This window comes from Neolamprologus brichardi, chromosome 12, assembly GCF_056152115.1.
Source record: "Neolamprologus brichardi isolate AB-2024 chromosome 12, ASM5615211v1, whole genome shotgun sequence".
NCBI classification, from domain to species: Eukaryota; Metazoa; Chordata; class Actinopteri; order Cichliformes; family Cichlidae; genus Neolamprologus; species Neolamprologus brichardi.
Genome location: NC_142115.1, coordinates 32,019,802 through 32,047,390, shown reverse-complemented (window position 1 = coordinate 32,047,390; position 27,589 = coordinate 32,019,802). Strand labels below are relative to the sequence as shown.

The 27,589-nt window shown below is 41.1% G+C and overlaps 1 protein-coding gene across 2 annotated transcripts in view; it reads left to right on the top strand.

Moving 5' to 3' along the window:
* Positions 1-24,450, top strand: part of kremen1 (kringle containing transmembrane protein 1) — a 70,630-nt gene extending 46,180 nt beyond the window's left edge. The window contains exons 4-9 of one of the 2 annotated variants that reach the window (XM_087849350.1): positions 11,771-11,895; positions 13,388-13,541; positions 14,348-14,680; positions 20,012-20,251; positions 20,813-20,897; positions 21,537-24,450. In XM_087849350.1, coding sequence (XP_087705476.1) covers positions 11,771-11,895; positions 13,388-13,541; positions 14,348-14,680; positions 20,012-20,251; positions 20,813-20,897; positions 21,537-21,696 — 1,097 coding nt within the window. In that variant the 3' untranslated portion in view covers positions 21,697-24,450. The remainder of the gene's footprint in view (positions 1-11,770; positions 11,896-13,387; positions 13,542-14,347; positions 14,681-20,011; positions 20,252-20,812; positions 20,898-21,536) is intronic. The other variant, XM_087849349.1, reaches the window with a different exon arrangement.
* Positions 24,451-27,589: the final 3,139 nt, after the last annotated feature.

The following is a 27,589-nucleotide window of genomic DNA, read 5'->3' as shown; positions in this document are numbered from 1 at the left end:
GAAGTTTTGCAGGCCTTCAGATCTCGTCCAGTATAATTTGATTCAATTCAATTCAATTCAATTTTATTTATATAGCGCCAAATCACAACAAATGTCGCCTCAAGGCGCTTCATAGATACAGAGAAAAGCCCAACAATCATATGACCCCCTATGAGCAAGCACTTTGGCGACAGTGGGAAGGAAAAACTCCCTTTTAACAGGAAGAAACCTCCGGCAGAACCAGGCTCAGGGAGGGGCGGCCATCTGCTGCGACCGGTTGGGGTGAGAGAAGGAAGACAGGATAAAGACATGCTGTGGAAGAGAGACAGAGATTAATAACAGATACGATTCAATACAGAGAGGTCTGTTAATACATAGTGAGTGAGAAAGGTGACTGGAAAGGAAAAACTCAATGCATCATGGGAATCCCCCGGCAGCCTACATCTATTGCAGCATAACTAAGGGAGGATTCAGGGTCACCTGGTCCAGCCCTAACTATATGCTTTAGCAAAAAGGAAAGTTTTAAGCCTAATCTTAAAAGTAGAGATAGTGTCTGTCTCCCGAATCCAAACTGGAAGCTGGTTCCACAGAAGAGGGGCCTGAAAACTGAAGGCTCTGCCTCCCATTCTACTTTTAAATACTCTAGGAACAACAAGTAGGCCTGCAGAGCGAGAGCGAAGTGCTCTAATAGGGTGATATGGTACTACAAGGTCATTAAGATAAGATGGGGCCTGATTATTTAAGACCTTGTATGTGAGGAGCAGGATTTTGAATTCAATTCTGGATTTAACAGGAAGCCAATGAAGGGAAGCCAAAACAGGAGAAATATGCTCTCTCTTTCTAGTCCCTGTCAGTACTCTTGCTGCAGCATTTTGGATTAACTGAAGGCTTTTCAGTGAGTTTTTTGGACATCCTGATAATAATGAATTGCAGTAGTCCAGCCTGGAAGTAATAAATGCATGAACTAGTTTTTCAGCGTCACTCTGAGACAGGATATTTCTAATTTTAGAGATGTTGCGCAAATGGAAGAACGCAGTCTTACATATTTGTTTAATATGTGCGTTGAAGGACATATCCTGGTCAAAAATGACTCCAAGGTTCCTCACAGTGTTACTGGAGGCCAAGGTAATGCCATCCAGAGTAAGAATCTGGTTAGATACCAAATTTCTAAGCTTTTCAGCGCCGAGTACAATGACCTCAGTTTTATCTGAGTTGAGAAGCAGAAAGTTAGTGGCCATCCAAGTCTTTATGTCTTTAAGACATTCCTGCAGTTTAACTAATTGGTGTGTGTTATCTGGCTTCATGGACAGATAGAGCTGGGTGTCATCTGCATAGCAGTGAAAATGTATGCTATGTCTTCTAATGATGCTGCCTAGGGGAAGCATGTATAATGTAAACAGAATTGGTCCTAGCACTGAACCCTGTGGAACTCCATAATTAACCTCAGTGTGTGAAGAGGACTCTCCATTTACATGCACAAATTGGAGTCTATTAGATAGATATGATACAAACCACTGCAGTGCAATACCTGTAATACCTACAGCATGTTCTAATCGCTCTAATAGAATATTATGGTCAACAGTATCGAATGCTGCACTAAGGTCAAGAAGGACAAGCACAGAGATGAGTCCACTGTCAGAGGCCATAAGAAGATCATTTGTAACCTTCACTAAAGCTGTTTCTGTGCTGTGATGAGCTCTGAAACCTGACTGAAACTCTTCAAATAAACCATTCCTCTGCAGATGATCTGTTAGCTGTTTGACAACTACTCTTTCAAGGATTTTTGATATGAAAGGAAGGTTGGAGATTGGCCTATAATTAGCTAAGACTGCTGGGTCTAGAGATGGCTTTTTGAGTAAAGGTTTAACTGCAGCCACCTTGAAGGCCTGTGGTACATAGCCGATTATTAGAGATAGGTTGATCATATATAAGATCGAAGAATTAATCAATGGCAGAACTTCTTTGAGCAGTTTTGTAGGAATGGGGTCTAAAAGACACGTTGATGGTTTGGAGGAAGTAATTATTGACGTTAACTCAGAAAGATCGATTGGAAAAAAAGAGTCTAACTTAACATCAATGGAACTACAAGTAGCTGTAGATAATATTACATCTGTGGGATGATTATTGGTAATTTTTTCTCTAATGATAAAAATTTTATTTGTGAAGAAGTTCATGAAGTCATCACTAGTTAACGTTAAAGGGATGGTTGGCTCAAAAGAGCTCTGGCTTTTTGTCAGCCTGGCTACAGTGCTGAAGAGAAACCTGGGGTTGTTCTTATTTTCTTCAATCAGTGACGAATAGTAAGCTGTTCTGGCTTTGCGGAGGGCTTTCTTATAAAGCAACAAATTATTTCTCCAGGCTAAATGATGATCCTCTAAATTTGTGACACGCCATTTCCTCTCCAGATTACGAGTCGTCTGCTTGAGGGTACGTGTTTGAGAATTATACCACGGGGTCATGTACTTCTGATTAGAGACCTTAGTTTTCACTGGAGCTACAGTATCCAGAGTCGTACGTAGTGAGGAGGTGAAATTATTAACAAGATAATCGACCTCTGTTGGGGTAGCGTTCAGATAGCTGCTCTGCTCTGTGTTGGTACAGGGCATTGACGATGATAACAGTGGCTGGATTATATTCTTAAACTTAGTTACAGCGCTTTCAGAAAGACATCTACTTTGATAAAGTCTACTCTCCACTGCTGCGTAATCAATTATTGTAAATGTAAATTTTATCAAGAAATGATCAGACAGGAGAGGGTTTTCAGGAAACACTGTTAAATGTTCAGTTTCTATGCCATATGTTAAAACCAGATCTAGAGTGTGATTAAAGTGGTGGGTGGGTTCTTTTACATTTTGAGAGAAACCAATTGAGTCTAACAACAGATTAAATGCCATGTTGAGGCTGTCATTTTTAGCATCTACATGGATGTTAAAATCACCCACAATAATTATTTTATCTGAGCTCAGAACTAAATCAGATATAAAGTCTGAGAAATCAGACAGAAACTCTGTGTAAGGCCCAGGTGGACGATAGATGATAACAAGTAAGACTGGTTTCTGAGTTTCACAGCTGGGGTGGATAATGTTAAGCATCAGGCTTTCAAATGAATTAAAAGTCTGTCTTGGTCTTTCATTAATTAATAGACTGGTGTGAAAAATTGCTGCCACACCGCCCCCTCGACCTGTGCTTCGAGATTTCTGGTAGTTAGAATGACTCGGGGGTGTTGATTCATTTAAGCTAACATAATCATCCTGCTGCAACCAGGTTTCTGTAAGGCAGAGTAAATCAATTTGTTGATCATTTATTAAGTCATGTACTAACAGAGACTTGGAAGAGAGAGACCTAATATTTAATAATCCACATTTCACTGTTTTACTCTTTGGTTCAGATGTGGATACTGTATTGTTCTTTCTTTGTAAATGTTTAAGTTGTTTGTTGCTGGTTTTTAGTTTGTTTTTTGTCTTTTTGGAAGCAGACACAGTCTCTATGGAGATGGGTTTTTGGGGGGGTAGCAGGAGGAGAGAAGCTGCAGAGAGGCGTGTAAGACTGCAACTCTGCTTCCTGGTCCCAACTCTGGATAGTCATGTTTTGAGGGGTTTAATAAATTTGTCCATATTTCTAGAAATGAGAGCTGCTCCATCCAAAGTGGGATGGATGCCATCTCTCCTAACAAGACCAGGTTTCCTCCAGAAGGTTTGCCAATTATCTATGAAGCCCACATCGTTTCTGGGACACCACTCAGACAGCCAGCAATTTAAGGAGAACATGCGGCTAAACATGTCACTCCTGGTCTGATTGGGGAGGGGACCAGAGAAAACTACAGAGTCCGACATTGTTTTGGCAAAGTTGCACACCGATTCAATATTGATTTTAGTGACCTCCGATTGGCGTAACCGGGTGTCATTACTGCCGACGTGAATTATGATTTTATTGAATTTACGTTTACCCTTAGCCAGCAGTCTTAAATTTCCTTCAATGTCGCCTGCTCTGGCCCCTGGAAGACAATTGACTATGGTTGCCGGTGTCTCTAGCTTCACATGTCTGAGAACAGAATCACCAATTACCAGAGTTTGACCCCCAGCGGGTGTGTCACCGAGTGGGGAAAAACGGTTAGACACATGAACGGGTTGGTGGTGTACCTGGGGCTTCTGTTTAGGACTACGCTTCCTCCTCACCGTTACCCAGCCTTTCCCCAGCTGCTTGGGGTCTGCCGGGGAACAGCTAGCGGGGCTGTTGATGGGCTGTTGATAGCATAATGATATAAATCGTTTGCTGTGAAGTCAGGGAGAGCGCCACGGTTGCACTTTAGAGTATCACTAAACTCAGAGGGAGTAAGTAAACATCCATCTTCAAGTCCTCCCTCCCAAATTTCTCCAAATAACGAGCAAAATGCTTGCCATGAAAGTGTTTTACTTCCCCTGAGAGAGTGTATACACACTTACAGCTGCCATAGTCTATATCGCCTACATCAGCGGTCCCCAACCTTTTTTGCGCCACGGACCGGTTTATGCCCGACAATATTTTCATGGACCGGCCTTTAAGGTGTCGCGGATAAATACAACAAATTAAAACTAGTACCAGTACCGAAAAAAAGAAAATTTGTTCATAACACACATGAAAAGACCCAAGAAAACCGAGTAAACAATAAAAACGATAACAAAATAACGCTGAAAACCGATAAAAACCCTGAAAACTATACATTTCACACCTGAGCCTCAACTCTCGCGGCCCGGTACCAAACGACTCACGGACCAGTACCGGTCCGAGGCCCAGGGGTTGGGGACCGCTGGCCTACATAATGTTTAGAAGGTTTTTTACTCAGCAGAATTGTTACACGTTCAAAATGGCCGACAAATTAATGTCATGTGGTGAGTGGTCACATGTCTGCAAAAGCTCTGAAGCAGGAGCTTGAATGAAAACCAAAAAAAAGTTATATTGTTATTTATTGTTTTTATATCCCAAGTTGAGCCGGCACACAAATAAAATAAGTGAAATTTGTCATTTTCATCTAAAAGTATGAATGTGTTTTACATTTTTTCTACATGTGTGTGTATGTCTGGTTCCCCACTTGTCGGCACTACATCTTTATCCCCATACATCAGACACGGCCCTGATTAAGTTGCGTGAGCTTGTATAGCTGTATAGCTTTGTATTGTCTTATTTTCTAAGGATGGCTTTTGAAGCATTGTTATTCAGAGCCAGATGTTATAATAATGGATTTTTTATTCTCTCAAAAATTGATATCAGCATTGGCTGAGCGCAGCTGGGCTTTGTTCTGAGCTCTAGTCTGCATGAGGATGTGGAAAAGAGAATTTGTTTCCTACAGTGATGCTTCCTCATTCCTCACACCTTTGAACTTCTTACACGTTGCGCATTTCCCTGGTGTTGAAGGCTGTTTCCTGAAATCTGGTGCTTATATTCTCAGGAAATCAGTTCTTTTTGTTGTAATATTTTAGTAAACTAGTGGACATTATGATATATATCTATTTACTGTAGTTCAAGGTGATATTTTTTTCTGAGCCAAATGTGAAAATTAATCAGTTGTTCAGTGTGTTTTTGTGTCAATTTTGTTTGTACTTGATAAGTCTGGCAGAGTTGCTCTAGAAAGTGAACATAAATTTCAACACAGTTATTTAGAGACCTCGTGCCATCACCCACAGAGTGAAGCCACAGAGCGATATCGTTCTGAGTGGGCATCGTCAGTCATCCCCTTTTGACATTAAACTTGACATTTTATGTTCCCACGTCCCAAATTCTTGAGACGGTAACTCACAAACCGCTCACAGAAAAAGAAACTAAATAAAACAAAACCAAATGGCGGAATTCGTTTTTGCCAGTTCAAATCATGAATAGAGAGTCCATTCAAAACAACTAAGTTAGGTATTGTCACGGTGGTGGACGGACTCAGGCACAGACCGAGGTAACACGGTTCAACAACACTTTATTAATCACTCCGGTGCGCTATCTACACGTGAAGGGGGGGGGGGAAACACCAGGGTCCTGGGGATCAATAGGGGGGAAGCACACTTCTTCACACTTGCTCCGCTCCTTGTCCAAACACTCCTCACACGAGCAACCCTCTCGCACTCACGGGGTCCAGGAATCAAAACGGGCAAAACGGGCGGGTCCTGATAAACCTATAAACATAGACGAGGGTAAGTCGGCGGCAAGCACGGGAACAACTAATTCACAATGAAGCCAGGCAATACTGACGAGGGTCACTCAATATTCCAGCGACGAATAGCTCAGAGCCCCAGCCTTAAGAAGAGCCAGAGATCAACTGAAAATCAGTCGAGATCAGCTGCAGGTGCGTGGGCCAAGGGCAGGAGCCCAATCAGAGCTCCGCCCAGGCAGAAAGGTAGGAGAGAGAGAGAGAAAAACAACAAACACTTGTGGCCACACTGGGCTGGCCGGGGAGGCACAGGGACCATGACAGGTATAGAGTTATGTGTGCCGTAAGGATTCTTTTTGCTACCCTGCTTTTAGGGACAGAAAAGACTCAAATTGTTTCCATCTCTTCTAGATTATAGGATTAGGACAGACTGCAAGAATAACTTTTCTACCAAATTCTCCAGTGTTCCAGTGATTATAATACAGAAAAATCAGATTCATCATTCAACTTCACTATCTTGCTTCATGTGGAGCATTCTGCTGGGTGGTGCAAGCGAACGGGGTTGAAATAAAAAGTCCTACCCAGAGTCCCATTAAAAAGAAAACATTTCTTCAACTCTCTCTCACTCTCTGTAGCTTATTCTTATGCATATCTTCAGTTCTTTACCCTCCACATGTCGTAGAAATTTATAACTATAATTATGTTTGCTTAATGTTACGCTCGTCCCTCCGGCTCATCAACCTGCTTGCATGTACTGCTTGCCAAGCACATTTGCCAAAGCCTGCTGCACACGTTTGATGTTGTTTGTCATCATTCTGTGTTGGAGCTTTTTTTTTTTTCTTTTCCTCTCATGTGTTTTAGGTCAGTGGTGCTGTTGTGTCTGCCGCCTGCCAAGACCTCCTGTTAAACAGACACCCATGAACTTTTTCAGCTTTGCCCAGTGCCTCCTGTCTGCAGTGCATTGTGGGAAGGCTGGCTGACTGCTCTTTAGTGAGCTGAGGCTGCCAGATTGGGATGAGTGTGGCTGGGTTTTTTAAACATTGTAGGAGTCGTCCCCCCCCCCCCCCCCCCCCCCCCTTTCCCCACTGTGATCTCCCAGGGTTTTCAGAGGTCTGGTGTGGGCTAACTGGAGCATTTATACACCTTGTGTTTCCTCCATTTCTCCCCTCTGGCTCGTTAAAGTCTAAATTCCAGCGACGGCTTTGAAGTGTGTTGAGTGTGTTTGTGTGTGTTTTTTCTTTTACTGTACGTGAAGATATTTGCACTTGTTGCGCCTGCAAAGCAGATGTTTTTAAGCGAGATGCTGCTGTGCTCAGGAGTTTTCATATAAGAACAATTCTGTGCTTTTTGTGGATGCACACTGCAGGGCGGCGCATAGAAAAGCGACCGTCGCCGTCTTCAGTTCTGCACAAACCTCCAGCGCGCCGGTGTATGAGCCGAACACCTACCGCTCCTCAGCCGGTACTTCTCAGCCCGTAAAACGAGAAGAGGACAAAGAATGACAAATTAAGCGTAGTCTGCAATCTTCTTGTCAAAGCCAAGTTGAAAAAGAGCATTTGTGCCTTTAATCTAGCTCCTGAGCACAGCAGTAGCATTTTTTCCTCTGCTTTTCAAAACCTCTATTGAAGCAGTACCTGCCTGCCTTGCTCGGAGGGAAGTTGCTGGTTCCCTACCAGGTGTTTATCTCTCTTTTCTTCTCTGCTTCCCTGTTGCGCACCTCACCGCTAGTGTGTACTTAAGCAACTGATAAAAAAAAGAAACTGCTTCTATAGCACCGTGGAAAATACGAGAGACCTCAAACATTCTTATAACTGTCATGTTTGCCTTTAACCTGTCAAATAAGCTGGTGCTTACTTTTGCAAGTGTGCACCGTGGAGTCTTAGTAAATGATCCCCCCATCCCGACCAACCACATTAATCTCTTCTAAAGCTCTGGCATGTTTGTGGCTGAAAAAGGAATATTGCACATGATTTATTGCTGGTCTGAGTGTGTCTGAGGACTTTGTCTTTGAGTGTTGAGTCATTTGTCAAACACAGTTCTTGGCTGCAGCCAAAATTTCGCCGGTCACTTAACGGTCATCAAATGTGAGCGAAAGGCAGGGAGTGGCTGTCTCTCTGCCAGTCTGTTTCGGCACCATTTTTCTCTCTATTCGCCTTCATTTTCCAGTCTTTGGGGGACATTCTTGTGGACAACAATTTGTGAAGAATCTAAAACATGTCACACTTTTTCCCCAAAAGAGCCTTTGTGCCTCAAACAGAGAGAATCCACAGATTCTGTTGGTGCTTTGTGCAAGCCAATAAGTTAACTTTGGCAGCAGCTGGCACGCCAGTGACAATGCACATGTGTGGTCTTTATTAGGGTCACTTCAGTTCACGAAGGCAGTTTTGATTGATGCTCGTCTGTAGTAATGTTATAAACATTCAAACAGAGTTGTATGCAAATCCATATTCCCTTTTTTTGTTTGCACAACACCAATATATTCCACATTTCATGACAGGCTTGTAAAAATAGATGAAGTGTTCTTTCTGTTTCGTGCTGGGAACTGCTTGTGCACTGGTGGAACTTACTGTCATCAGCCGAGCTGCATGTTTGATGACAGGCAGAGCTCGAGAGATTCTTATTTCTAGGACAGTGTTGGTGTACAGTATCAGGGGACTTTACAGTGTCTGAGCATGTTGTCAGACTTTGGTGTACCCGCAAAGCAAGACAGTGTTGTTGTACAAATAGACAGGAATTGCTAATTTGTAATGTCTTAGGATCAAATGAACGTCTTGCGCTCTTCTCAATTCGTGAGGAAACTCTAGCGGGGAGTTCTCTGCGGGATTCTATTTGCATGTCATTAGAGAAATAAATAAAAAATCAATACAAAGTCTATTAAGGCCTCACAGGCCATCAGTGACCATAAATGTGTGAGTGGTGGCTCGCATTTGCTGTGAATTGAATGTGAAAGCCCCATTCTTGCAGGCCTAGAGACCAGTTAATGACCCTCTGGTAACCACCAATCCCTAGGGAAAAGGGTATATTCTGTGACCAGTAAGCAAGCGGTTACTAGCAATTGCTAGTGTGAAATTACTCACAAAGAGAAAACCTCTATGGGATTTCTTTGGTTGCCAGCAGGTTGCCGTGGTCACCAGTTTGCAAATCATTACCAAGCGATAACGAAACTGTGAACAACGTGACGCAAATCGAAAGCAAAACACTTGCTTTCGAAGTAAAAGTCGTGTCTTGGCAGTCATCTTTTTTTTTTGTAGACAACTCAGTGTCTTCCATGCAGACTAAGATCAACTGCATCAATCTGGTAGTTGACCAAAACAATTGCGGAGGTTTTTGGTGCAGCAACCTCTTTGCATCTGATCTCACATCGCTGACCCTTTGGAGAATGTGCGTTTTTTCTGGAAGTTGCTGATCTCCAAACTATGATTGTCCGGCATTACACAAAAATCTAACAATGATCTTTGTGTAGCGGTTTGATTTCCAGTTATAGGATTTCAGCCACTGTGCTTTTTCATGACTGTATGAAATAAGGAGCAATCAGACTTTGAGTTTTTACTAAAGGTCATTTGAAACTGGAAATTGTAAATGCTTTAATACAGACCACAGTGTCACATGCTTTTGATTTTTGCGTTCTTGTTGTATCTCACAGCAGACTTGACAGCTATTTTGGACGCAGTCTTTGCTCTTGTCTTTTCTGTCTTTCCCTAATGATCTCTTTCACACACTAAGGCCACATGACACCACTTCCAATTACACTGAAGAGAATTTTCTTTTCTTCCCGTTGAAATTACTTTCAGGGTGTGCATTTACTTATGTTTGTCAAATTCATTTTAGCTCTGAACATCAAAATAAACGCATTTGGATTTAAATGAAAAGCAAATCACAAATAGGATATAGATTGCTGGAGGCTTTATTGGCACTTCCCAAGCTATTACATTGAATTTAAAAGCTTTGCAGCGTTTAATCACTGTACTAGATTTTGAAAGATTGCATAGTATTTGATGAATGCATAGTGGATTAGGGCAGACAGTTTGATTCATCTGCACGAATGTGATCTGGAAAGGTGTCAACATCCATCTTTCATCTATCTGTCTGGTTAGAAATCCATCTGGCATTGTTGGCGCATTGGTCTCACATATTGTAAAATCTAACTTGCATGCAGAGAAACCTTTTGGTGCACATGAGAGGCTATAATCAAAGTATCAACAAAATAATTCAAAAGTAATGTTTTTAGTGTCGGTTCTGTTCTGTTTAGTCAAAGAGCCTAAATTCACGAGATTAGAAATTGCGCTTACCTGTTTGATGTCAAGTGGCTGCTGTGCAAAGATCTATTGTTCAGCTTAAGCCTGTCTGAGTTAAAGCACAGAAGTGTTATTTTTTTTATAACACGTCCGTCAGGACAACTGATTTATGAATGGGATTTCAGCCTCCTCATATGAAAAGTGAAACCAGCATAAGAGTGATGTGATTTCTGTAATCTATAATTGTAGTAAACACTATCTTGTGGTTTTTAATCACTAGCTTTAAGTCATATTTAAAAGATAAAGGTACTTTTTTGAAGATTATCCACTTAGCAACTTGTCAATGAAATGTAGCCAATATTCATGCATTTTCACAAAACACTTAGCTTGGGTCTTCCTAAATAGACTTTATTAGCCATCTATGCTGTTTATGTGTAGAAAATTAAATAGGCATAGATGGCAATGACTGGGAAAAAGTCAGACATAGGATAAAAATGAGGAGTTGGTTTAGAGATGGGTTGCAAATTGGCTTGCAGAGGCAGGACTGACTGAAGACAGTGCTGAACAACTAAAGCAACAGAAATATTGTGCACTTTACTGAAGGGTGTTGTAACCAGCTGTTGCGAGTTTATACACAACGATTGCTGGCAAAGCTTAATTTTGGAACGTGCCAAAACTAATGCTGCTCTTAATTTTTGTGTTTTACAAAAATACTGAGTTTAATAAATCTGAGTTTAATAAAGCCCCCCCCCCCCCCTTTTTTTTTTCTTTGTACGTGAGACTTTAAAATTTTATTTTCTCTCTCTCTCTCTCTCTCTCTCTCTCTCTCACTCACACACACACACTCTCACACACACACACACACACACACACAGTCACACATTTAGAAAATGTTATATTCCTAATCTGATGCAACAGCTCTCAAATCTGACAGGGTACATTTTCTAAATTCCAGCTCTGTGTCGCTATGACTCAAACATCCCTGTCCTCTTCACCCCTTTTTCTTTTCTCTCCTCCTCTTCCTCCATTGCCGCTCGCCACCTCCTCCTCCTCTTCTCTTATTCTCAGAAGCCAAATAGTTGGCTTGCTTCTTGGCAGTTCAAGCTAGAAGTTTCAAACAGAGTTCTGAATACTTGACGAGTGTGTCATCACTGATTGTTCTTTGGGCTGGGCTTTTGAGATTAAGCGTTAATCACAAACATGATTAGAAAATTGAAACAGCATATAGACCATGTAAATAAAGTTTGAAGCATGTTCTGTATGATATAAACTATTTCTTTCCATATCTGTCGACTTGTTTCTAACACCTGCTGTACTTTAATTCCATTATACATTTGATCTTCCCTAATCATGTGAAAACCTCGCCATTCTGTGCGATGCAGACTGCATCTAAGATGCTGCATATAACTAATTTTTTTCCCACTCTCGTCTGCTCTCCCTACAGTGCCTGGAAACTTGGGGTGCTTCAGAGACAGTGGTGACCCCCCCACCCTGACTGGTGCCAGTGAGACCTCCAACAAACTCACCATCCAAAACTGTATCAGCTTCTGCAGGAAGCAAAGATACAAGGTGAGATTTGGAATTAAATTAAAAATATATTAAATAACAAGAAAACATGAGAAATTTCATTTTAACTGCAATCAAACACGACAAGTTCTGCAAAACTAAATGTAAAAAAAAAAAAATCCAAAATAAAAGAGGAAAAAAACCCGTAATTGGTTTATGGTTTATCCTCTGTCCTATCACTTCAAATCTCTCCACTTATTGGATGTAAAAACAGAGTAAATTGTTGTTTTTAAAACAGGCGCGAGCAGTCTTTTTGCAGTAGTCAGGCTTTTATGTAAATCATCTGCTTTTATGGGTAGTTTTCTGTCAGTTATCTAGATGATGCCCTCTTTATTCAGCAATCACACTTCCTGTTTGAAGCCAACCAGCAGATGACGAATCATCACAATAATCAAGGCTGACAGCTGGAAATGAATGGTTATTAGCCCACTGGGTTCGTCCTCTTCGCTGCATTTTCCCTTCTCTCTGTTTCTGGCGTGCCATTGTCCCCGCTACAAACAGTGCCAGGTGTTAATTTTCTGTCTCAGCAGATCCACTTCAGCTCAGTATGCATTGACAGATACTGACAGGCACCCCCCCCTCCCCTCTCAGTTAGGCAGATGTTACAGGAAATGGCAACAGACTGGCATCATCTGCCTACCCTTGGACTGTCACTGTCCTCAATACACATGTGAAACATCAGTGCTCTGAAGTATGGATCCCACGTGACTTTCTGACAGAGAGCATGCCTGATGAGTGAGACAGCAATCCGTGGCTTGTTTACTCTGCCAAAAGTATTTGTGTACGTGTTCTCAAATTTAACCGCATCAGATAGAATAATACAACAAGGAGCTTGATACATCTGGGTGGAAGCAGAGGCTGCGCGAATTCTTATTCCATGAGTAGGAAATTATGCAGTACCTTCGGTTGCGTGTGTTCGTTTAGAGCCTGAATATCGAACAATGGCGTCCTTCTGAATGAAGAACAATACCTCTTTTGACAGCGAGTGGCCGGCAGTGGCGAGGTCAAGATGTGTGAAGGTTTTTGACGTGTCACATTCCTGCACTGACACTTTCTGGAATGGTTTACTAACAGTTTTGATTTGAAAGACAGATAGGTGTTATTCCTGTACGGTTTCTTCTGCGCACCCCGTGTGCAGCTGCGTGTTTGAAGGGAGTCTTCTAATCAGCTGGGGGGCCACAGTTACACAGACTCAGATTACAACATCTTGCAATCACGAGAGAAAGAGCAATTAGGGCGCTTTAGGCTCAAGTCACTTATTTCAGAGGGAAGTAGCTACATGTAGTCGACTGTTTACACAATTCCACATAAATCGAACATGAAAAACATAATTGGTCCTTTTAAAGTGAAAAACTGTTATGTAATCAGGTCTTATTTTATGGGAAAACAACAATCTTTATAGTTTGAGAGAACTGAAAGAATGTGTGTTTGCAGTCAGCAGAATGACCCCCTCGGTGTTTTCCTCAGTTGCACAACTCCTTTTTCTGTTTTGCAGCTTGCTGGTATGGAGTCAGGATATGCCTGTTTCTGCGGCAACGATGTGGACCTACAGAAACGTGGCGAGTCACCTAGCATGGAGTGTAACCATGTTTGCTTCGGTGACCACACTCAGCCCTGCGGCGGAGACGGCTGGGTCATCATATTCAGCAGTGAGCGCTGACAGTTGTCATTCTGGATCTCATTCTTTAGTCTTTTCACATCTCTGCTGTAATTTCACATACAACATTTAGTCTGGTTTTATTTTGCACAAATCTGATTTGGGGACAGCTCGTTTCTTTTATCGTCGCAAAGCTGTAAGACGTCAGAACACAACACACCTACAATTTTAAAATTAGTAACCCTGCCTGCAGCTAGCTCTTCTTTATTCTAAACCCATACCACCATGCCATCAAAGACAGGATCTGCTCTGAAAAGACTTTTGACTGACAAAATCTGCTATCAAACATCAGGTTTTCTACAGCCTGAAATTAAAGCCCAAAGGCTCAGCAGTCTAGTTTTCTCTCAGACCACCTATATTTCAGTCTCCTGAAAAGGTTTTTTTTGGTCCATTCAAAAACATGTTTCTTGCATAACATTTATTCATATATTATGTCCAGTTAGGCTCATTTTCCAGAAGCTTTGTTGCTGGTTATGAGTGAATCCCATTTCTTGTTTTTAATACTCACATACTCTTCAGTTAAACCACATTCTTCTTCAGGCTGTTTTTAGGCTGAATCGTGTAAAGATGCTTTGAATTAAATTCTGAGTCTAAATCAGCTTGAGGTTAATAAATCAGATACCACAGCTATGGTGTTTTGTTGTGATGCTAAAAATCAAAGGACATGTCTGTCCTTTGTGTCTGATCAATCACAAAAAGTCATGTACAACATCCTCACAAGACCAGATGTCAACCATCTCCACAACTTTTAGTCTTTAAACGAATAACACAGGCATTTTTTTACTGCTCTTTTTTCAGCCCGAGTGGGGGCCTGTGGTGGGAACTACACTTCTCCATCAGGAGTGATCTACTCCCCCGACTTCCCTGACAAATACGGGGCTGGGCGTGTTTGCTATTGGACTATCCAGGTCCCTGGATCCTCGGCCATCCTCTTCAATTTCACCTTCTTTGACATCTCCGACCAGACCGACATGGTGGAGCTATTGGATGGCTACACAAATCAAGTGGTGGCCCGCTTCGACTGGCGAAGCCCTCCGCGGGATCTGGTAAACATCACGGGCGATTTTGTCATACTGTACTTCTACTCTGACCGAACCAACCAAGCCCAGGGATTTGCTCTTCTTTACCAAGGTGAGAGCTCACCAGATTTTCTGAAATTTCTCACCTATTGTGATGTTTTCCTTCATGATAGCTTCTCTGCTCAGCCTGCCTTCATTCAGAGCACTTTGCAAACAAAGCAAGAACCCCAATTGCGTGGCCAACACGTTCTCACTCCCAAAGCGTAACATTTTACACTAGGTGACAAATCGTCAACATATTACGTTTTCGGCTACCCACCACGTTCCTGAATGACGACCTCGGAAAAATGAGGAAAAATGAGAACCATATGGACTCAATCTATACATGTTTGCTCTTTTTCTTCAAATCGCTTAGAAACACGCTATTTAACATCATTAAAGCCCTGGTTAAGTTCAGGAAAAAGGTCATGGTTAGGGCTAGGGATAAGGTTAGGTTTAGGGCTGGAATACAGGGCTGGAACGTCTATTACCACGGGAGCGTCATTGCACTGGATTTCAGCCATAACCCGCCGCGTACCATAAGAACGCTGAAGGTCTCCTTTCGCGTTCCTCAGGAATGCCGCGGGACGTGACAAAACGTCGGCATGTTACGCCTCGGGAGTGAGAACGGGCTGGCGTGGCTGGCTAGCACTATGATGGAGTTTTGCATAGCATCCCTAGTTTAGTAAAGCAACACCTGTTAGTTGTGGTTAGGCAGTTGTCATGGCTTTGGCAGGCCCTTTTCTCTTTTCATTTGCTAGTCAATGTCTCACAGCCCCGGGTGATGTTGCATATTTAAATGTGTTCTGTTTTTCTAGGAACTCAGTCTCTTATCAAGCTTCTGCAGAGTGCTCACCCAGAGTGTGTTCTCTGCTAAATATCACTGAAAGTTTTTATGCCACCTACATAGAAAATACAACCATCGTGTGCATTACAGCTTCTGATATGCTGATTTCATTGTCTAGTGGATGCATTTCTAAGAAACTACAGCTCAGAGGACTTCAAAGTAATTTTATTCATCCCAGGCTAATGCGAAGAATGTACAAGGATTCATGTGGAATAAAAAAAAACCTTGTTTTTTTGTGTTATGTTCTCTCATGAAGAGTCTGAAAGCACCAGAAATGATTTAATAGATTAATTTCAGAGACAAAGCACACCCTGATATAATTCACTGTAGGTGACATTCAAGCTCACAGTAAGAGGCAGTCTCTGGCCGCCCCTCCCTCTCTCCCTCCATCTGTAATTCTGTGTCATTTTTCTTTGCCTGCTGGCATTACAGTAAAAACAATATTGGAAGGTCAAAATCCTCTGACCCTCAGACAGGCACGATCCTTTCTCATGACATGGATCTTGTTTTGCGGGAGGTATAGTCTATTCCACAAATGCAATCTGAGATGGGTTATGAGAAAAGGTCACCTCCTGAATTAAGTAGTTGTTTTTTTGTTTTTCAAACAGAACTATATAGATACAAACACATAGTGACTGAGGTACAAATAGAAAGCAGACAGCACCATATACGTTTAATATCTCCTTGGTGGCAGGCTGAGCGGTTGGATCTGTAATTTGAGGATAAACGCTCTCAGATGACAGTGACAGCACATTTCAGCTGTGACTGGGTTTGAAGCATGGTATTTTGTTTGCAAATGGGAAACATGTGGGCAGTTCTGGGAACATCACAGCCAGGTTGAGCAATTACGTGAAAAAGAAAAAAAAAACCCATGCTGGTTTAACATCTGACCAGCATTCATGAAAGAGAGGAACTCGAAGCACCTCAGCAGTGGAGGAGGCGAGGTGATGTGAAATAAGATAAATAAATGTACAGAAGATTCATGAGAAGCAATAGAAAAGAACTGCACAGTACATGTCATGTGTTTAATGTAAAGTTAATAATTTGTTGAACATACTGGGGTATTTAAAAAATAACTTAGCCTGAGTTGGTTAGTTGGAAGACCACAAAGTCAAGCTTAACTGCAGTTCCCAGCAAATAAGTTGACGTCAGTCCCAACCAAGGTTATTATCGTTAACGAAAACTAACGAAATAACGAAAACTAGAAGTGAACGGAGATAAAAATAAAAACAAAAAAAGGAAAACTAACTAAAACTGTAATGAGTGTTCACAAAACTAACTAAAATTAACTGAATTTGTAGCAAAAATGTGTTTAGTTTTCATTGATGTGTGCGTGTCATACAATAGTCAAGGGTGAAAAAGAAGTTTCGTTTCCAGATTTTTTTCTTGCTGTGTCTCATTATGCCAGCAGGTGGCAAGTACGTTAGTCGAGTCGTCTGTGTTGCTGCTCCGTCTACGCGCAGAATCATGTCAGGAAAAGTCGGGAGAAAGCGCCAACAGTCCAATTTGGGATTATTTTATTTTTGGGATTACACTTAATTATTGCAAACACAACTAAAACTATAACTGAAACTAATCAAAACTAAACTGAAACTAAGGATTTTCAAAAAAAAATAAAAACTAAACTAAACTAGCAAACAACTGGTAAAAACTAATTAAAACTGATATAAAATTGAAAATCTGAAGTCAAAACTAAATAAAAATAAAAACTAATGAAAATTGCAAAACTATTAAAACCCTGGTCCAAACCCACATGCCGGCAGCTGTCGTAGCCCATAGTTGCTGCATATCTGCAAGCCTCTTTGCAACCCAGCTTGTGTTTTATTTCTGACTTAATTAGTCTCCAGAACATATCGATGCCACCAGACATAAATTTTTGCAGTTGAACACTGGTATTCCCGAATGAAATATGCTTTTGGTTCGACCATTACTCACATACTGGAAAGTTTATTCTGCACTGCCAACGGAGCAGTCAGTGGAGAGTTGTGGAAACGATCATCTCCACTGGACTGTTTCAAATTGTTAGAGATGGCTAGGTCCTCACTTAGTCGCCTGAAATTAAATATGCTTAAAAAAAATGTTTTTTCTTAATTTATAACTTAAGTCATTTATTCTGTTTCTTCACACGTGCTCTTAATCTTTTGATGTTTTGTGACCGTGTCTAAAAGTTTTAATTCTTTAAATCTAATTTCTGATATTCACAGACATCTGCTCTAAGCATCTAAGTAAAGCACAATATCTCATCTGCGGATGATTACAATTGCAGCATAATGACTGAAACCTTAACATGTAAGAAAAATAATAAAAGACCCAAGTGACACTCATAAATATCAGTGCGAGACTGAAACGCTGCGCAGTTTGTTTCTCAGCGGCAACATTTCACACGGAGGACGAGAACATTTCTTAAAATCACACAGTGATTTTAAATAAATCGCAACTATGTTTAGGGGACGTAAATGAAAGGCAGAGGAGATCTCATTTAGGATATTGCTTTCCTCTGGGAGCCCATAAATGAGCTGAAATAGTCCATGCTCCCTGGCACTGTTGTTTTATGAAGCAAACTCTGCCCATCTGGAGCTGTAAGCAGGTTAAAGCAAACAGAATTTATTGCAAACACTTTTTGAATCATGTCTTGAATTTTAAAAAAAAGTTCTCAGCACCACATGTTTATAGCACGCTTGGGTGTTTTTGCGAACTCCATCTGTTTCTTAACAAATGCAGTTAGTATTAAATATTCACTCGTGCCTCTGCTGTATATACTTCCAACAACATGATCAGCATGAAGTAGTATAGCATTACCTCATGCTTGCTGCAGCCCAGTTTATACAATGGAATAATTAAAGGAGTGTTAAGTGATCTATGCCCTTAACTTGTAGAAATTACAGCGACATGGCATAACATTTCCCTCTTCTGCATTCGACGCTACATTCATCACTTCATTGTGAAGACACGGGATGTTACATTACACAGAGCTGTAATTTAGTAAGGGCAGTAAAGCTAAGCTATAATAACAACCAAGGAGTAATTTTACTGCTAAAACTGATAAATGATTTATATATTTCCAGATGAATAAAAGATTTTCTTGAATAATGAAAGTCGTTTTCCTCTCCTGTCTTATCCAAAGCTCCTTCTAGCCTTTTCTTATTGTGGCTAAAGGGTGACATTTTCACAAATGATTAAATGCAAATGATGGAGAACTTCATAAAAACTGGCTGATATAGCAGGATGTGATCTGCCTTCCGTTAACGTTGTTTGTTTTGTTGCTACTGACAAATTAAATGCGTCAGATCAGATTTGTATTATATCAAAAAGAGCTCATCAGTGTGCAAAACAGCAGCAGCGTGATCAGACATCACTGTGTCGAACTAATTCAGCACAGTGATTTAGTTCAGACAGGCCAAAAGTCAAGCTTAGTCACAGTCCTAGCAGATCAGCTGATCTCAGTGTAAGCCTACTGATACCCTTATTCACCTTCAATATTGGACTTATTCAGTCTTCCTACAGTTGCTACACAGGTGCAAGCAGCTTTGCAACCCGCTTTCCGCCCTTTTTCATTCTGTACCTAACATTATCAATGTCATATCAGTGTAATATGTCATGTGTTATCATTGATCCCTGCTGTGTTCTGTTCTGCATTTAGCTGCTCCACCCTGCCCTCCTCTGGCTTTAAATGTAAGCACATGAATGGATGGGAAGGTCTCAGAATTGAGCTGGTCATCAACTGAAAACTGGATATTGAAATCCCAGTGCTCTTCTGGCTATAGTGGTCCTGAATGAAATTAGTTTTTACCACAAAGAGCATGCAATCATTATTCTCTCTGACAAAAACTGATGCATTACCTAAAAACTGGGGGGGAAAGTGTCAGTTTACAGACAGGTGTGCTGTTATAATGTGGCAGGGAGCGATATTTTAACGTTTTTAACTCGTCGTGAGACAGAATGTGAGAGAGGAGATCAATATTGGCCACTGAGTCCATATTAATCCTGTCTGAGTTTATATCTTCTCCCTGAGGATGTGTTAGTTTCCTTCAGGTGCTGCGGCTTCTGCCGCAGTTTAAAGACTTGTGTGTTAGGTTAACTGGTGATTGTCTGCCTCTGTGTAAGTCCTGTGAGTGTAAATCCAGGTGTAATTGACCTCTTGACCAAAGACATCTGGGTTATATTCCAGCCTCCCCATGACCCAAGGTGGATAAGCAGTTAAGAAAAAGGATGGAAGTAATGCTGTTGTATTGTATTCATGCATTATTTTCTTTTGGGACTGAGAACTAGTTTTATTGCTGTTAAAGTTGACGTCTCTGCTTATACCTCAAGGACACGACAATCATTTATGTCTGAATAGTTGGAAAGTTGCAGTTTTCTTTGGAAATGCCAGTGCTGTGAGACACTTCACATCAGAATTGAATATTCTTAGCACCACACCTGACAAAGTAATCTTTTAGTCACTGAAACAACCAGGTCAACTTGGTGCTGTGGGATAGTAAGCTTTTGATTTGTTCCATGTCTCCACCTGATAGTTTAAGGAATAACATTCAACTGTCTGTTTCTATTTCCCCCCAGCACTCCAAAGCCAGGACACTAGAACAATAGAGTCTGAAGGAGATGACGAGGAGGAAAACGAAGACGTGTCTAGCACAGCAGGGCCCCAGCTGGCTGGCGGAGTCACAGAGAAATCTAACGGTACGACGAATGGACGTTCGTCCCAGATCCTCTACGTGATCACGTCCAGCCCCGGTAAACCGGAGCACAACATGCCAGGTCAGTGGGCTGGACGCGGCGAGACCACCGGCCACAGCGCTAGTATGTTAACACCCGTCGTACACTGCACTCACCGCGCCTCTCTCTGCCTCTGCTGGGATAATGTTGGAGGTTTCTTAGCAAGAACTCCCACTTAGCATGACCTGGTTTCTCTGAAAGTTTGAAAATTGTTCTGGTTTGTTGAGATACTTCTAGAAGCTCTGGCCCAGAGTGACTCCCTATGATCATAATTGAAGTAATGCCACATGACGCTTGTTTTCACTTGTCATTGTCTCAGAAGTCCCCGCTTTTTCCCAATCAGCCATCTAGTCAACACTTTGCAGGGTGGACTGATGTGCTCTGCGCTTTTCTGCTTCCTCCAAATGTTATTCTTTCCAAGCCCTAATTCTTTTTCTCAAACAGCTAGCTGATAACAGATGTGCACTGATAATGTATCACCATTTCTTGACAATTAGCTGGCTGAACTTCTCACAGGTGTAAGTTTGAATTGAGCAGCGCTTGAATAGTTCTTGACTCGCTAATCTCTTCAGTCTGCTGCGGTTTGTTTTAATTACCGTGATCGGATGCCTGACGTCTTGTTAACATGCTCCGCTCTCTGTCTAGTGTGGACCATCTACGCTTTAGCAGCTCTCCTCATACTGACTGTCATCGCCATGGTAGCAAAGCTGCTGCTGCACGTCACGGTCAAGTAAGTATGAGGATGTTCGAGGCGTGGTGGATCCGCCAAGTATCACGTTTCTAAGCTTTTACCCGTACGCCACGATAGTCATACCATACTGGTTGAAGATGAAAGAACAAGTCCTTATGTAAAGAATTTTTATCTGGAGCCACAAAGTCTGTTTTCTCACTTTGACTAAAGCCAGAAATTTTCCGATCAAAGAATCTCCTAGCATCAACAGAACAGAAAATTGAAAAACAAGAAAACGACGTTGTTTAAACATTTTCTTCCAGTAGAACATAGTTTCCCTTTCCCTTCAGTGAAAACACAGAAACATTTAGATAAAGATTTTTCCCCTGAAAATGGATCCATTTTCCTGAAAAACGAAAGTTTAAGTTAAAGCCAAGGTTTACCAGTAATTGCAATAATTTTGAGTCCAAAGGTATTGATGGCTTTTAAACAAGTACCCAAAAATTGTAAAAACCTACACAAGAGCTTTGGTACCACCGTTTTAATGGATCTGTCAGTGACATTAATCGAGCTTTAGGACACATTCGTGACTCTCTTTGTTAATCTCTGTTCATTGTTTTCCATCTTTTCTCCTTTCCACTCTCTCTTTTGTGCAATTCCTTTTCTTTGTCTTTACTTCGTCTTCATTTCTACTCTCAGGTCTCCAAACATCCCAACCGTCAGTGGTTCAGACACCTGCAGCCAGAGCACAGCGTCTTCTGAGCCTTGGATCATCCTGTACCGCCCCTCTACCATCTCCCTGTTCAAGAAGAAGCTAAAGAATCACCACGGTGACCTCAGCCCCCTGGTGGGCAACTAGTGCTCCTGCTGCGTCCTGCCGTCTAACCAAACAGTACCGCCACCCGCCACTATTCTGTTCAAGGGCCGTCAGATGCCAGGCCCTCAGACAATGAAACTCTTTGAGGCACTAAGCAAACAACTGAGTGGCTAATGACAACTGACTGAGTGAATGCTACTAAATGGTCTGTGTGCCAAAGTGGCCACGCCCTCCTAACCTGCTCAGCACCGAAGAGGAGCGGGAGGGCAGGCAGGACTGTAAGACTCCACTCTTGGAGAGGAGGATAAAAGATTGGATAGAGGAAAATCTCAAAGATGCTTTTATCATGCAAGAAGCTGTTTCCATCACCCATGGATGACCCTACCAATCAAAATACCTCCAAAAACCCCTCTGGACAGCAAGCTCACTAGTGAAAATATGACAAAGCTGGAGTGCAAAAACAAATCAGCTCAGTTCAGTTTCAGTGGCAGCCGAATCTTCATCAGCATCAGCGAGAGGATGAAGAAACTGAGTCTTTAATACATATTCACATATGACACATGCTGTAAAACTTCAGTTTTTTTTAATAACTTAACTGCCTCATGCGGATGAACATTTTCAGCCAAAATCCAGAATCCTCCCATCCAAAGAGTTGTTTATTCATTTGTGTTCTTAATTCTGTATTCAAACTGCTAATGTTTTTTTTTAAATATATGTTTTACGTGACACCTGGCTTGCTGAGGAAAGGGAAATAGGACACGGAAATGTCACACGGAAGGTAGATATGACAGCACTTTGGGGACGAATCAGTCACCGCAAAATGAAAAGATCAGCGAGAAAGGGAGCTTGTTCGCCCACTCGTTCACTCAGCGCCCATGGATTTGTGTGGCGAGGAGAAGTAGCTAGCTGGCTGGGGGGGGTGGGGGGTTGGTGCAGTTTGCTCACAAACTGCCATTTAGGGAGGCTCGGGAAGATCTGAGGGCTTTTTCTGCTCGGTTGTGGGTGGGAGTCTTTCCGGTTTGATGCTGTTCAAGTGCCTTAAGGATCTCCTCTTCCCTTGACTCAGTTCCGCACATCTGTTTCTTTCACAAAGTGGACTGGTGTCCCTCACAAAAGTCTGCACTTCTTAAAAAAATCCATGTAGATATGAAGAGTTTCATTCCAAAATAGGGTTTCCGCCACTTAAATGTCCAAAATGCCTCCTGGTCTTGTGCGGTGATTGAAAGCATTAATCTCAGATGGGATCTTTTACATCATTTTTTTAACACGACTTTGTTGATGTCGATTTATTTTCTTTGACACACTTAGCCTTTTGGGATAGAACTCTTCATATAATGACAGACGAGGCTTTAAAAGGCTTTTTTTTGTTTCTTATTTGTGTATCTTATGTGTAGTCTTGGACGTTTACTGAACATATTGTTCACATTATGTTGTCTTTTGATTACAGGGGGATGAATATTGTTGTATATTATGTAATTCAGTGTGGGAATGATGATATTTATGACTGCTCTTTCATTTTGTGTCTCGGCAAAGCATTTAAGCAACTTGTCAAAGTGCTTTTGTGTTACTTTAGCTCAAAGGCGGAGTGCTTTTTTAAAAAAAGAAATTCTAATCTTCGATACCAGTAAATTGTCTAAATTCTGCAGAACACTGCAGACCTTCAAGCTTTTACTTGTCATATAGATTTCAGGCCAAAAGGTTGAGTGCGAACAATATAGTCAGACAGAAATATAACCAAAAGCACCCCACGGTACTATCCACAAGCTGACACAAGGTTTCCAGCTATAATGGTTTTCTGTGACATTTTAACTACTTGTGAAAGGTCAGAATCTACTAATGCACCAACGGCATAGTAATTGGCCTTTCCTGATGTGAGACTGGATGTTCAAGGTTTCTGCAGATGGCCGCTGAGTTATTCTCTCACTGGCAAGAAAAATAAAAAAGATCCTAACTTTGAAGCACTTCATTTTGGTTCAGCTTACAAGATGAAACGGTACTTAATCACTTACAATTCTGTTTCAGTGAAAAGACAAAAAAAAAAAGGAAAAAAAATACGCACTTGTTCAGCAACCTGAGCACTTGAAAGAAAGGTTATATTTTATGCATGACACGGCATTACAGTGACATTCAAATCAAAAGATTTATGGTTTTCGAGAACTCGGACGGAATTTAATACCCGTAAAAAGATGAATAACTTTTGTTTCCCAATCAGAAGTTTTCTAAAATGTTATGTTTTGCCTGTCCTCTCAACTGTAACTCATGTTAATTATTGCAAGACAAGAGCACATGCCCCTGGGTCTGTGATGTTCAGAGCTGACCAAGCGTAGAAAGAAGGGGAGAAATGGAGAGCAATGGGAAATTAATGCGCGTTCAAATCAAACACAAGCTAACGAAATCTGACAGTTAAAATCTAACAAGGGCATATTTGTTTGGATAGCCTGGTGAATTATGTAAACTTCCATTTTCTGTCCGGTCCTCCAGTCAGTCGGAAAATTCCACGCCGTCTTCTGAGCGGTGGAAACAGACTTTTTCTTGTCTCCAAAACTGCTTTTGTTGATATGAATGTCCTGTAGTGCTCGATAACATGAAAACAACACCAGAAGCCCTGAGTCATCACGAGAGGCCAAAACATTGTTTTCATCGAATTGTAAATAGCAAAATAGTGAAAAATTTAATTTATACAGTAAATTATTGTTATTTTGTATGTGAATGGGATATAATCTATCTTTTGTATAAGTGAAGTATCTTTGTAGTTTTATTTAATGTGTCCTGGTTGCAAAATAAACACTGTATGCATGTTTCTTATACCTGTGTTGTGCTTACTCTACTGTTTTCTTCTGCCCCAGCAGTACAGTTTATTTCATCATCAAACTCAATTTCAGATACCCGAGTTGCTGCAAAGCATATGGGCTGCAAATATCAGATCAAGCTAATCCCATTCTCCCCGTTTCCATTTGAAGTCTTTCTGTGCTTTGTGTGCGAAAATCAAAAGGTGCAGTGTGACTTTCTGAAGTCTACTCGCCTTGATTGGATTCAGGCTCGGGACATGTGCACAGGCCTTCGCCTTTTCTTCCACAAAGCACAAAACTTATCAGATATGCGAAATGACTCCCAGATTGTTTGTGCATGCGCAAGAGCGAGGATTTGGAGTGCCATGTGTGAGCCATTGGCTCCCCTGTGGGATGAGGTCAAGCGTGCAACCTGCACATTTTAGAAGAACAGCAGGAGTCCAGCTTTACAACTGGAAACACGCTGCGAGGAAAAAAAAAATCCAAAAACAAAACCGAACACAGAGGGGCGTTTAATAAGCTGGAACAGTTGCGACATCTACAGCATTGATTTCTTAATTCATGAAAGGTGTTTCTGTTTTCCTTTCATCATTGCTCACTTTGAAAGTGCTTAAAGCTTGGCTTTGCTGAAATCTGGATTGTATATTTGGTGGTTAGCCTCGCGCAACTTCATGGTAAAGTCATTCTCTCAGTGCTAAACGGGAACTGTCCTGTTTTTCTGACTATTGTTTGAGAGTAAGAAAAACCTCCTCTGAGGCTTCTGACTGAAGCAAATTTTAAAGCAAAACACCTGTGCACATAACAAAAAGCAATTTTAAGACTATCAATGGTCTCAATATGCAAAGTCCTCTGGAGATCAGCAAGAACATTCCAATACATCAGACAAAAAAGCAATCTGTAGACAATCCTCTTACTCCCTCTACTGGTGATAAGATATCTAAATGATCCTCGCCTTGATGCTTGGTACCAGCGGCATCCTTTTTGCTACTTGTGTGTAAAATAATCTTTCTACACCACAGATAATCTGAAATGTTGCTAAAATTGTTGGATGAATGTATTCATTGAAAGTGTTTTTTTTTCTCCCAATAGCCATAGTGCAGATTAAACTTTATTTAATCCCCACCATTTGACCTTAGAACTGAAGAACCTTCTCGGATGAGAGGTGAAACGTCTTCAAGTAACTAAAAGAAGTCCAGACGCTTTTCTTTGCAAGCTCCTTTGACTACGATGACCTGGATGACTGAGAACCTTCGCAGACATATTAAACGTTATTATCGCTCCTCTGGGTCCCAATGAAAAGTCTCAGCCTAGTCAACAGACAAGGAAAAGAGACTTGAGTAAGCAGATCCCTCTGAACCCAAGACGACCAGTAATTAAGACAACAATGGGACAAAAGGTGACAGTGTCTGGTTACTGTAAGAACGAGAAAGTGAGAAGAATAGGAGACAATACCTGCCACTTTCTGCACTCAGGGTACTGAAGTCAGGTTAATTTGGAGGGATTTAGCATTAGAGGGTAAAGGAGCTTGTCTCACTTGATAGATCTGAAAACGATCCCTGTGAAAGAAGTTTACTGGTCATGGAGGAACCTGCCTGTTTGACCCACTTCACTCTGCAGTACTATCTCATGAACTTCAATGAACAGGTATGCTGGCCTGTTTAATGCTTTGCATATTTTTATTTTTAAAACATTAAATCTCACAAAGTGCATTACAATAAAAGTGGTAGAACATCCAAACAAACAAATTTACCCAAAAACAAGTTGAAAAATGGATTCGCAGCTGCTTTTTGAAAGAGATTACAGATCCACAGAACTCAGGCTCAGTGGGAGATTGTTCCATACTGGGAGGCCACTGTTGCAAAAGCTCTGTCTCCTTTAGTCCTCGGCCTTAAATGCTGCACAGCCAGCAGGCCCCGATCACATGACCTGGGCATGTAAGGATGTAACGTTTTATGATGTATGCTGGCGTTTGTCCATGGAGACCTCTAAGAGTCAAAACCAGAATTTTAAAGTAAACTCTAAAGTTAATGGGAAGCCAGTGCGCCTGAAAGGTGTGACATGTAAGTACAAACAACCTGCAGACGAGCTTTAAGATTTCATAGGAGACGTGAACAATGAATTACAATCATCCAGACATGATATAATAAAAGGATGATTTCCAGTTTTCAGCTGAGAGCGTGACACAACTGAGCTCAACTTAACAATTTTCCCTAAATCATAGAAGCAAGAGTGAGTGTCTAAAATGAACGCTGACTCAAAACATACTCTGAAGTTCCTGATGAACTATTCACCATTACTTTCTGCATACATTTGTTGGGGGCACAAACAAGGACTTCTGTTTTCTCTCCATTAAGTTAGAGACAATTTTCAACCACTTTTAATAGAGTCTAAACACCTCTGCAAAATCTGCAGACTTAAAAGAGATGTATTACTGAATGCCATGTGCATAACAGTGATAAGAGACAAACTTAAAAATGCTCAAAATGTGCTGAAGAAGGAATGAATATAAGAGAAACAATAGCGATCCCAAAACAGAACACACAGTAGGCAAGAAGAGCTTCACTTAGGAGCAACAACAGAAAAGTAAAATATTAAATTTCACCCCTGATGATTTATACAAAAAGTAATAAAAAACAATATTCAAGCAGATTTAGTTAAGTCACTGATTCCTCTGTTGAATGGATACTGCGAGGTTTAGTTCCCTGCCAAACTGACCTTTGAGAAAGGCCTAAAAACCTGAACCAGCTCTTCGTATTTGTGTCTTCTTGGATAATAATATTTTCTCAGTGAATGAAATGAAATTATGATAAAGTTTTTTATTTTAAATTTTTGGTCACACGGTAATTGTTTGATTGCATAACGTCGACTATAAAACCCCCTAATGGCCTTGCTAACCAGAACAATGTCATGAAACAAAAACAATAAAACAAGCTTTCAAATAAATTAAAATCTTCAGCTTTATAATATTTATCAACAGTCTATATATATTTTAGATTTAGACCACAACAATAACATTGAGATATTTCATCAGGAAAAGTGAATCAAATTCATAGCAAGGCGTTCCAACCTAAATACAACTTAAATAAAGTTTGTTAGGCTTTTGTATAGTTATGAAAATGTTGCAAGCTAGATAGATAAATAGATAC